At 39.5% G+C, this 12,782-nt stretch overlaps 1 protein-coding gene across 2 annotated transcripts in view; it reads left to right on the forward strand.

Moving 5' to 3' along the window:
- The window catches only part of Wwc3 (WWC family member 3), a 110,064-nt gene that overhangs the window by 42,473 nt on the left and 54,809 nt on the right, over positions 1-12,782 (forward strand). For both annotated transcript variants that reach the window (XM_060375562.1, XM_060375561.1), the window contains exons 2-3: positions 3,487-3,596; positions 6,958-7,161. In XM_060375562.1, coding sequence (XP_060231545.1) covers positions 3,487-3,596; positions 6,958-7,161 — 314 coding nt within the window. The remainder of the gene's footprint in view (positions 1-3,486; positions 3,597-6,957; positions 7,162-12,782) is intronic.

Consider the following 12,782-nt stretch of genomic DNA (forward strand, 5'->3'; position numbering starts at 1 on the left):
GTTGTAACACAGTCACAACACATTTTTAAATGAAATGTAAGCCAAGTTGTTGAGAGCTCTTGTGGCTCCTTCCTTCTGGTTCTTGCTGCCTTTGTGCTGAGAAGAGCTCTGTGCGTCTTTCTACCCACAAAGGCTTGAAAACCATATAGTAAGATGGAAAGCATTGCATTCATGGTGTCAGACACAACTGAAGATGCCTGAAGTCTCCAAATGGAGCAGTCTCCAAATGGAGCTTTTCCCATGAGAAGGCATGCATCCTGGGTTTACTGGGAAATACAAGAAGGAATCTGATTGTGAATGGTGGTTTTAGGATTTGGAGTAATTTAGATTAACAGGACTGCTTTTCTGGAATTGGAGATGTGGATGTTCATGTAAGGGATGCTATCGCTTAGGCTCTCAGGATAGGAAGGACTGTCTCAGGAGGAAAGCAAATGCACCTTGGGCTGCCTGCATATTTCAAATGCTGCCTCCCTTTATAAGACTTCTGCTGGGCTCTGATTGAGTGAGACAACTAAACAGTTAGACTTATACCTATGAAGGTTTACAGAAATGTAGTAAATATGGCTCAGAGCCCTGTTAGGCCCAATGAGTCAAAAAACAAAGTTGCTTCCAAGGCAGAAGGGGTTTGGGAATACGATAAATCCTTGCTAATGATTTGCATGGGGGGGGGGGCGGTTGGACAGGGAGGGACCTGTCCATTTTAGGTCATGAGAGGGGAATAGGTTTAGTCATAGGCCTAAGAAAGACTGATGGCAAGGTGCTAGACTGAAGTTGGCATGTTTTTTTTTTTTTTTTTTTTTCCCAGAGACAAGTAGAGGGGGAATCAGGGAGAGTCTACTAGCAACAGAAATTGTATGTCTATCGGGGTTGATGTAAAAAGAGCTAGATGCTTCGTTACAGGCTTGTTTGGGTAAGACTATAACACCAGCCCAGGGGCCTGTAACCCTGAATGCTGTGTACTTTTATTTGTGTGCGTGTGTGTGTGTGTGTATTATTGGGGATGGAACTCAGCATCTTACACATGTTAGACAAATTTTGTAGAGAGCCTGAGTACATGTCTCCATGAGAGTAAGAGTTGATAGCTGGCAAGACAAAGGATCATAACATTTGTCCAGGATGAAACCTTGCTATTGGTGCCGGGTATTTGTTTCCCAATCAAATCTTAGGTCTGTCATGAATGCTTCCCAATCTCATCCTAACAAGTCAGGCAACATGCTTTATAGCCAACAGCAGCCAAAAGAACTCCACTTTTTCAAATCACAGACAGAAACCAACGACAATATCCTCTTCATACATGTGATCAAACAGATTCTGAAGCTGCATAACTCATGTGACATTGATGTATTTATTCCTGAAGTAGTGTTTTCCCAAACACCTTTGTTTTTAGTTTGATATCGGTACAGTAAAGGGGTGATGAAGTAGTTTAAGCATCTTTGGAATGTGGTTATGGTTTTTCTCAAACCCAGTGGTCTGGGAGAATGTGGGTGCTCTGGCTTCTGAGACCACCTTCAAGGACATCACTTTTATGTGGTTGTAGAGGCTTTGCTGTTGACATTAACTTCAAGAGGTATAACTCTTCCTAGGTTTGCATTGAGGCACTGGTTCTGTGTATGACTTTTAACAATTCATATTTGACCTAGAAAAGAAGTGGAATCAGAGACTTGCCAAAATGAAATTCATCAAAATGGCAGAAGTACCACTCAGTGACCTCCTGGAGCAAAGACTATGGAATTGTTATTAGAACAACTTGACTTTCTTTAAAAAAAAAAAAAAATGGAAAGGTAGCATCCTATAATTTCCTAACAGTTCTGAAGTCTAAAATAAGTGGATTAGGCTCAGCAGTGGTATAGATATGTTTCTCACTTGCATATGTTAATTAAATCATATCATATGTAAATAAACTTCAGAGGTACCTGTCTTTGAGCATGATTCTCTAGGCTTATATATGAATATTCACTATGCTAGTATGGCAATGATATATTCTGGACGCAATTTTCATTAAAGTAGAATTATTTTTGCTCTTATTATCTTTTCCCGTTGTGCACAGCATCTTGCCACTGCTAGCTTAACATGGAATGCATGCCATCACAGTATTCCTCCTGGAAGTAAATCCTGTATTCAGATTTGTGTTATGGGATGAAGCAGGGAAATGTGCAATAGGTTGGTCTCCTCTGTGGGTGGTTCTTCTTCTTCTTCTTCTTCTTCTTCTTCTTCTTCTTCTTCTTCTTCTTCTTCTTCTTCTTCTTCTTCTTCTTGTTTAACATATCATTTTGGGGAGGCTGTCTACAACTTACTTTATCTTTTATATATATTTGTGTTTGTAATGACCATATTTCTTGAAATCATATATTTAAAATGAAGAGTAATGCAAATCAGAGTCAGTGTTTTTCTGATAGTGGTTATCAATTTTTCATCCATCCCAGAAGAGATAGCTTTGTGGCCCAACCAATTTTGGGGAAATCTCATGGGGATTGGCTATGGTTTTGATGTCTTCAGTTTTTTTTTGCAGCCAGGGACTTGAACAGAAGTGGGAGGACTGAGCTTGTGAAATTTAGATTGTCAGATTCCCATGCATGCCAGTCAGTGAGCATTTATAGAGACAACCAAAGAGATAGCTGCCCAGACTCAGACAATTATAGGTGTGTCCTGTTTTATACAACAGCTGCTGCCCTCAAACCGGCTTGTCAATCAACATGATCATGAGAGTGGGGGAGGGAAGAGACTCCAATTAAAGAAATCCAGGGTACACAATTTACTTTCTCTATCTCATGACAATCCCAGGATCCCCTAATCAGATTTCCTTCAAGAAGAGATATTTCTAGGCATTGTGCTTTGGCTGATTTTCTCTAGAAAAGAAAAGAAAAAGGAAAAACAACAACAACAACAACAACAACAAAAACAACCCTTTGAAATCTTTGATCCCTGCTATACAAGGAATGCAGGAAGTATTCAGAAGGCATCTCATTATATTGTTAGATTTCCTGGCTTTTTACTTTTGTGCATTGGTTGATGTGTGATTTGTTAATGGGGAGATGACAGAATTGCAAGTACCTTGTGCATAGACCTAAGGCAGTGTTCACATGTATTGCATGGAACTGAAAGTTGTGAGGGAGGACATTTCTCAGGGAGGGAGCCTGGATCTCTCCTATTCTGGAAGAGTTACATTCCATTGCCATGGCCTCATTAATCACACCATGTGGAAGAAGACGCTTGTCTTACTTGTTTGGTTGGTCATTATCAATATCTGTTTTCACTGGTGTTTAAAGTGTGCTTTGTGATAGTATGCTGCTTTTAATTGTGTGTGTACTTACATGATTATTGATTGTTCCTTAAGCAAACCTGGGAAATTAATTTTCAAACAAATAGGTTGGGCAAAAGCTATCAATTATATGAATTATAATTCTATACTGAACAATAATTTAGATCAGCAAATTTATTCAAATCTGGCCCGATTTTGAAATTTGTTTTTATAATTTTGTTTTGCAGGATAACAAAGCCATTGACCTTTGCTGATTGTGTTGGGGATGAACTTCCTTTAGGATGGGAAACTGTATATGATAAACAAATCGGAATTTATTATATGGACCACATAAATAGTAAGTGGACTGCCACATTTGCATTGCTATATGTGAGAGTTTTCTTTTCTTTCTTTTTTTTTTGGGAGGTTTGATTTTTCAAGTTTTCATATAAAATCTCAAAAAATGCTAAACCTTTGTTTCATAAAGCAAAATGATAATGGTGTCTAGAGTAATATTGAGGTTTTGCAACATGGTGTACTAAGTTTTCCTTAGCTGAGGTTTAAATACACAAAGTAGGCATGTAGTTGTACCTCACTTCTGGTTTTACTATTTTCGATAAGGAATAAATTCCGCAGGCATCTATGAAACAGAAAAACTTCTCATGTTGATTGCAAAGTAGAACCTACAAGTTCCTAGACACTGGTGCAATTATTCAACCACCAGGGGCAATATCTGGAGACATTTCCTATAGCCAAGCCTGGGAGAGGTGCTATTGGCATGTTGTGAGTAGAGACTTCTCAATATATTAGAGTGCTCATGGTGGCTATATGAATGAACATACTTCTAATGTGAGTAGAGCTGAGATGTAGAAATCCAAACTAGAGGCTATACCACATTCAAGTTCTGTTCTCTAGCTCTTGCTTTTGATGTTCTGCCTCTTCATCAGACTTCTGTGACCAGATCTTAATTAAATTTCTACTTCTTACTTTCTTTGCATTTTCAGTCTTTCATTACTTTTGTCATTGTCATTTTGCCACTTGGACCATGTTGCATGGCTTTCTCTTGGCTTGCTTTCTGTTCTTCAGTTTATTATGTATGGGTCTCAACATCCATATTGTTCTTTACTTTAGTGACTTTGAAGTTCTTTCCAACTTTGGGCCGGTGGGGCTGATGCCAGAGTTTTTAGTTGCTTGGGTCTGAATCTTTGTGTAGTAGGCCTTGGAGCAGTGGAGTTTCCCATGCTGGGGAAACATGGAGTAGTTGCAGCTGTTCCAAAGTCTAGCCAGTGGTGATTGGAGAATGGGAATAAGTACTATTCTGGCCCTACTGCCTTTCAGACAGGTATCCAAGTGTCAGAGAGCTTTAAGATGGATCTCTTGCATACTGGAATGGACAGAAGAGAAGTAGAAAGATCAAAGCTGAAGGTAGCCTTTTCACTGGCTCTTAGCATGGCCAGCATCTCAAGACTGTGCATGTTCAGGGGAATTCCAGTGGCCACCTACAGTTGTCTTCCTAGCTAAGGTTTGGATGGGAAGCTTTGGATACATACCACCTTGCTCTCCAGCCTAGACCATGGGTCTTGGCACTGTGGCTGTATCAGTAGGTTTTGTCATTCTCAGGGCCAGGTGGTATAGATGCTTATGCTTACCAGATGACAAAGGCAGTGGGTCTGTATAGCTCTTCTAGGAAGCGTGGCTGCTGGCGTGGATCCAGGACCCTTTCCAGCCAGTCTTCTCTCATAAACCAAGCTGCCTTCTATGGTATCCTCTTGTTTTCCATTGTTGCTTTCCTGTTCATTAACTGTGTCACAATAAACATTTCAAGAATTCCTCTATACTTCCCATTGTCTTCCAGCCCTGGGGATACAGGAGAGTGAAACAAGTTCTCAACTCATAAGGGGTTTCATACTCTCAAAAGTGAACATGAACCTTAAGAGAGAACAGAGACATGGGGCTTTCTTCCCATCACCATAGAAGCATGGCCCACCACCCAGCAGGCAGTAGGTGAAGACAATAGTTGTAGTGTCATACCATCTCTTTCCCTGAAGACCTTCAGAGAAGCCAACTTTAAAATTCTTTAAAGCACAAAATTTGAGGAGTCAAATATTAGCATGGAAACTGTACAGGTTGATGATGAAGTGAAGAACAAAAAGACCCTAAACTTGTAACCTACAAGGTTCCCAAGACCCTTTTGAACACTGGAATAGTGTGAATAATGCAGTTCACCTGGCTGGATACAGTGGATCTCACAGCTGAATACATATCAGGAACATCTGGGCAGTTATTAAAAAGCCCTGCACATGTCCCACGTTAAGCTAACTGTATCTAAACTCTGATGCTTGGGTAGGACTGCGACTTATTTCCCTACTTGACATAGAGAAGGCTCACAGAGCTTTCTAAGAGTCTGGAGTGGAGTAACAGTGATGTCTGAATAGGGTCAAGTAGGTGGGGAGAGTATTTCCAAGTACGAGTTAGTTTAGTCCATTCTCTCTCTCAATCTCTCTCTCTCTCTCTCTCTCTCTTTGTGTGTGTGTGTGTGTGTGAGAGAGAGAGAGAGAGAGAGAGAGAGAGAATGTATAATTTACCTTTCTAGCCCTTTGAAATAAAATGCATAGATCATAGAGGAAGCCATTTTAAAGTAAACCATCCAATAGCATTTTGTACATTTGTGCAGCCACCTGTATCTAATTGCAAAATACTCTCATTTGACCCAAAGGGAAACCCACCTCCTTAAGCAGTCAGCCTGCATTTCCCTTTTCTCAGTCTCTGGTAGTTATCAGTCTGCTTTTTATCCCTACGGGTTTGCCTTTTCTACACATTTCATATCCGTGGGCTCAAATACTATGTGCCCTGTTGGTCTGGCTTTCTTCAGTTAACATTGTGTTTTTAAGGCTCATCTGTGTTGGAGCCTCTCCATGCTATTCCAGCAGATCTTTATGACTCTTGGCATGTTGTGGGCGGGGCAACTCAGAGCAGTAGTTCTTTGAGGATAGGAGTCAGGTTAAGTCCCAATATGGCTAAACTAGTAAGGCTAGTTGGTGCTGCTTGTGGTAAAAAGGAAAGCCTAGGATGAAAGAATGGGTCCCGTGTATTGCTTTAGATAGTGTATTGCTTTAGATAGGTCTTGCTTCACATAGTGAAAGGCCCTTGTGTGAGGAGTTGTCCTTTGGAGACTAGCTTAGAATAACTTTGGGTCTGTATAGAAGTTGAAGTCAGGAAGCAGCTGAGAATCACACACTGGAACTGAAGAAAAAGATTGGAGCAACATGTCTGGGCCCTTCCCAGACATGTAGAGTGAGAATACAGAAGTGGGTAATGTTACAGTTTTGAGTGCCAAGAGATAAAGAGGTCAAGAGAGAATAAGAGGAGAAGAGCAAGCTGTGTTGGGGGACAGTAGTGTGTAAGTTATCCCATGTTAAAGAGATATGCGGGAAGAATGCTTTAAATACCCCCTAACTTTACAGTTCTAAGCACATTTAGGTTCATCTTCCCCAATGCTTATTTTCTTGTACTGCCTTCCCTTTTATCTCTGTAGCATTTTTTTCTTATCTAAGCTATTTTGGATACTTCACTAGAAGCCACTCTTTGGAAAGATTCATGGAATAGACTTTTTATATCATGCTTTCTGATAATTATATTGACTAGTCACATAAACGCCTGTCAGCCAACTTGCAGCCTTCACCCACAGCTCACTTGTGATTTTCCCTTTTTCACTTTAGAGCTTACCCAGATTGAAGATCCAAGAGAGCAGTGGAGACGAGAGCAGGAACGGATGCTGAAGGAGTATTTAATTGTAGCCCAGGAGGCTCTCAATGCCAAGAAAGAAATCTACCAGATCAAGCAACAGCGGTTTGAGCTAGCTCAGGAAGAATATCAACAGCTGCACAAATTGTGTGAGGATGACGGCCGCTCATATACCAGCTGTGAGTTGACTTGTCTTCTTCAGTGAGCATATGTTTCCTTAAAGCTACTCTGTTGGCTGAGTTCTCTGATCATGGTCAGTTTTATTTGGGCAAGACAGCTTTGTAAAGTCTCAGTCACTTACTTTAGGCAATCCATATTTATTAAGTTGTCTATGTTGCACCCAGATTCTGGAGGATGTTGGTGACTAACAAAGAAAGATTGGGTGTGAATGGTAAAAAGTAAACACCCATACAATTTTAGGCTACGATGCAAAACATTCTCCTATTTCATTACTGTTCGGTTTCACTTAGAGGGTTTTGCTTAGAGATAGATTGCTACAGTTAGCACTGTTTGTCTGAAATGATCTGTTGAGAAAACTACAGAGTAGTTCATGACTACCGAGTGGGGAGATCTAGGAATCTGTAAATATGTCAGTCTCCTGTCTGTGTAAAGGCCATTCCTGGGATTTAAACTTCACTAGGCAGAACACTGAAGGAGTCTAACCCTGGTATCTCTGACCCTTAAATAAGGGCCTGTCTTCCAGTGGTCTCAAAAGGAACCATGAGGGTTCCATTTAGAAACTGCCTGAGGTGGCTTTTATTTTACTAAGACTTAGGAGGCACATAAATGTAGAAGGACCCAGGTTCAGTTTGAGAAGCCAGAACCTTTCGTGACATGATCCTTCCCAAAAGAAGTGCCTGTACAGATATACTTAGCAACTATTGTTTTGGGTACCAATGACTTAGAGAGAATATATGGGGTTGGTACTACTAGGTTTTGTTTTAATCAGTACCTAAGTCTGGTTGAGACTTGGGTGTGAAGAACCTCCTAGTGACACTGCTTTATTACCAGGTATTTACTCTGGTAATATAGCTTTGACCACTAAAGATACAATCATAGCTTTTTTTTCTGTGTTGTAAGGCAAAATTCAATTGAGGCCAAAGGGCTACATACCTTGTGCTTTTTTTTTTTTTTTTTAATTGCAACAACTACTGTAGGTGAAAAGCTTAGAAGCTGTAGACATTGGGAAAAAGTTTCCCTTCTGAAGCAGGAATCTGAAATATTTCCATTGCTTTGTTTTGTGAGGGAATGGAAACAGATTAGGTATAATGATGTGTTGCTTCCAAGTCATCTTATCTCTTGGTCATAAGATTGGTTCCTCTCCCCTCCTAGTTTATTTTTTTAAACTTTTCACCAGAAAGGGATAGGTCAACTCAGCGCTGAGCTACAGAAGCATTCTTCTCCTGTCAGTTCTCTTACAAGGCTCTGCTCTAATTTTGGTAGGAAGGAAGGTAATACTGGCTTCATAGAATACATTGTCAAGTATTTCCTTTCTTCTCTGAATGAGTTCATGAAGGATTTGGTATCCATGCTACCTTAACTATGCGATGACACCATTCACTAGAGAAGCCCTGGGGTATAAAGTTCTTTGTGAAAACTTTTCAATTAGGTAAAAGCCTATTAAAGTTTGTGTTCTCCTTGAGTCCATTTTTATATTTGTGTGTTTCAATGAGCTTATCTACTTCATCCAGTTCCCAAATCAACAATCTTTTCTATGAAATATCAACAGTAAATATGTTAGTTTATTGGCCATTCCATCTCAGAGCCATCCACCCAACTCTGTTATTATTGTGTTAAGACACAGACACTATTTAAACAAACTAAACTGTGTACCAGTGAAAATATAAATACAGGTAACCAGCTATATTCATCCCAAAGGAAGATTGTTGAACTATGTTCTGAGCTGTCAAATCTGCAAGGTATCTTTTTTAAATGTTTGTAGACAGGCTGTGAGGTGGTGGTCTATTCCTTCATGCCTGATACAAATAATTTGTTTTATTATTTTCCTCTTTTTTGAATTTGTGCATGTGTATATGCAAGTGCACATGCACATGGAGACAAGAGAACAGTATCAGTTGTCTTCTTCAGTTGCTCTCTACATAATGTTTTTGAGACACGATCCCTCACTAGACCTAGAACTTCCTGATCAGGTTGTACTGACCAACTAGATTACCACACAGGCCCCAGAAATCCAACTCAAGTCCTTGGGATTGGCAGCCAAGTGCCTTTACCCAATAATCCATCTTGCTACTCCTTTCATTTTCTAGTTTTTTTTTTAAGCAGAACTGTAGGTTAGTGATTTAAAACATTCTTTTTTTTTTTTTTTGAAAGGTTTTACATAATCATTTTAATGCTGCAGGTAGTTCCTATGCTTCCAGAGGAGCCCCAAAGAGAAAGATGTCATGAGCTGAGCTCCAAGAACTTGAGATTTAGGGGACTTAAAGAATGAAAAATGATTGCTTTTGACACGATAGATCAAAATAAACAGACTTCAATCACAAAGTATATTTTATAGCAATAGCCTAGCAATGTTTTTACATGGTTAAGACATTTCAAGATAGAATGAGAGATAAAAATAATGTGTATTTCTCTGACATTCTTATTTTTATACTTATTTTAAAATTATAAATACTTCTTTAATCTCTCTTTGACCCCATTACTCAAAATGTAGCACGCTGTTTGTTGTTGTTTTTTTTTTTTTCCATGTACTTCAAAATAATTTCCCAGTTCTTTTCTGAATTAATTTTGATCCATGGGTTTTTTTAGAAGTAAGTTGCTCGGACTTTAAAAAGATGTCTAGTTGTTTCTGACTTACAATTCTGTTGTTCTCAGAAACTATACTAAGTAAGATTTCAGTCCTTTTAGATAATTTTTATGACCCAGCATATGGTGCTATCATACAAGCAGAAGTTCACACAGACTTAGAGCCTCAAGATCACACCAAGTTGAAGCATTGGCTTATAACTGGGTCTGAGGTTATATACTTAGGGATTTTTAACCTTCCAGAAAGCTACTTGACAGAAACAAGGTTAATCCATATAAGATTAGCACTTTTTTGTAGTTAAAGAAGAGGTGAATATTGGGAGTTTTGTTGCTGTTGTTATTTTTATGTTCAACCTAATATTTTATTTCTTTCCAGAAACCTTTAAGTGCTTTATCTGTTACATGTTTTGGTTATGTCCCCAAGAAAGGATACCAATTCAGACATTAGAAGAAAGAAATAGATGGGATGGAGAGATGGCTCAACAGTTAAGAACACGTGTTGTTCTTGCAAAGGACCTAGGTTTGGTTCCCAGCTCACAATTGTCTAAAACTCCAGTTTCCAGAGGATCCCATGCGCTCTTTTAACCTAACAAGGCTCATGTGGCACACCGACATGTAACACAGTAAAATACTTGTACACATAAAATAAAATCAATAAATCTAAAAACGAACTTTGTTTTAAAAAGAAAGAGAAGGAGTATGTATCAGAAAAAACAAATTGAGAGAACTTTCTTGTCAGTGACTGAAAAAAGAAAACTGAGCCAAGGGAAAGTACACACTGTGACCTAGCAACTACCAGTTTAGTTAGGTCTGAGCATGGAGACTCAGCAGTGTATTACGTTGAAAATACATATAGATATCCTTAGAGTAATCATTTTGGTGAAGAGTAAGTGGGGGCACTCCAGTATGGTGCTGAGCCTATGGAGGAAGGTTATTCACTATTTAGAGTTCCATGGAGCTGAGGCACTGACAAGATCAATTTTCATATTTCCATGTGCTTTTCATTCTTTTGACATTTCGACAAATAAATAACTGTACTCAATTACATTCCTTCCTTCTGTTAGAAAGACTCAAGATACTGTCTTTGAAAGGACTTCTGTGTTTCCAGTAGAGGCAGCTGATGATTCTGTGGTTGTAGTGCTGTTAGGACATGTTCAATAGGTTCTATCTCCTGACCTGTCAAAAGTAACTTTTTATATCCAGTGCCTTCTTCAGGAGTAGGCTGTCTTGAAGGCCAGAGTTGGGCCTGTCTGTTTTCAGGAAAGGGCTGGAGATGCCAATGGAACTTCCTGGGGCCTATCAGCTCACCAGGGAAAAAGTCAGCTATGAATGGAATCTAGGAGTTAATCCAAGTGGTTTATCAAGTGGCTGCTGTCCCTAGGGTTTTCACCAGGCCTTTCAGTGTTCTGTTTAACCTGAGCTACTGATTACAAAGAGGAAAACCCTGCTAGTCATGACTCAACTGAATTCTTTCTAGCCACAGGGTAAAGTTCAGTACAGTGATCCTGTTGGCTTAAATGTCTTTGATCTTATAAGACCACAGTAGAGGTCCTGGGACCATATTGCAAGCTGCTTCTGCCTGGATCCATAGCACACCTGGCTCCAATCAGCCATGTGGGCTCTCGCTATGCCTACTGGTCAGTTCAAGCAAGGAGGTAGCTAGCTTCTTGCTGTAGTACTATAAACTGAGTGCTGTCTATCTAGATTTGCTTCCCAGTAATTAACTTTCTCTATTGAAATAACTTGAAGCAAAAGCAAAGCAAAACAGTATTTAATAAGCTAATATTTCCCAAATGTTAGTATGATTGCCATTGATAATTACATGCTGTGATATTCATTGTTCTCTAAAGAAATTAACTGTAAGGCTGGGGAGATAGTTTAGTCTTTAAAGTGCTTGCCTTGTAAACATGAGAACCCGAGTTCAATCTCCAGAACGCAAAAAAAAAAAAAAAAAAAAAAAAGCTGGGTGTGGTGACATGTTTTTAATCCTAGCACTGGGGAAGGTAGAGACAGGTGGATCCCTCAGGAGTCTCAGATTAGCCAGCCTACCCTACTTGGCAAGTTGCAAGCCAGTGAGAGAGCTTGTCACAAAAAGGTGGAGCTTAAGAAACAAAATCTGAGTCAATCCTCGAGCTTCTCATGCATGCATACCAGTATACACACAAACATGCACATGTACACACAAAAACAATCCCCAAGGCGCGAGAGAGAAAGAGAATGAGAGAGAATAGAGAGGATGGAGAGTTAGAAACAGTAACAGTGGGAATAAAAGATTTCTTTAAGGTTAAGTACCCAGGAGATGATAGAGCTCTCATGAGAACCCAGAAGTGTTTATAAACTTCAATTCTCATATTCTGTCTTAGACAAAGAAGAGACATCTCAGAAGTGCTCGTTGCAATTCTGAAACACACTCAGCCCTCCTCGATTTTCAAGATATCTGAAAATGACTGACTATAAATTAATAAGGTGTCTGGAAATTATGCAAAACACATGAGGCAACTAATAGGAAAGAGTATTTTCTATTTCTTGACTTTCTTGTGGCCCACATAGGACCATTCATTCAATTTTTGCACAGATATTTAGAGCCTGCTGTTGGTATGAACTAAATGCTGTGGACACAATTTATCCTTAATGGCGGATTGTCAGGAAAATGAAGCAACAGTGATAAACATAGAAACAAACCGTAACAGCGATTTCTAATGCTGGAACAGGAGAGTGTGGAAAGGATTGGAGGAGTGGAAGTGCATTTTGCCCACACCTTTTACAAATTTACCCCTGAGCTATATAATCACCAGAATGAAACTCTTTTCATTGGAGAGAAAAGAGTTTGTGTCAGTGTTGGGCCATCTGGTATCTAAGAATATCCAAGCCTTGACCTTTTTTGTTCCTTACTAAAACAAATTCAGATGCTTTCCTGTATTAGAGCAAACATGTCTCCAGGAACAGAGATCACCCCTCCCCTCAAGTCTATGAGCACCAGAGTTCACTGCCATGGTATACAGTCCTATTTTATGCTTGGTAGACCACTGGAGATGAA

The sequence above is a fragment of the Meriones unguiculatus genome, chromosome X (genome assembly GCF_030254825.1).
Source record: "Meriones unguiculatus strain TT.TT164.6M chromosome X, Bangor_MerUng_6.1, whole genome shotgun sequence".
Classification (NCBI taxonomy): domain Eukaryota; kingdom Metazoa; phylum Chordata; class Mammalia; order Rodentia; family Muridae; genus Meriones; species Meriones unguiculatus.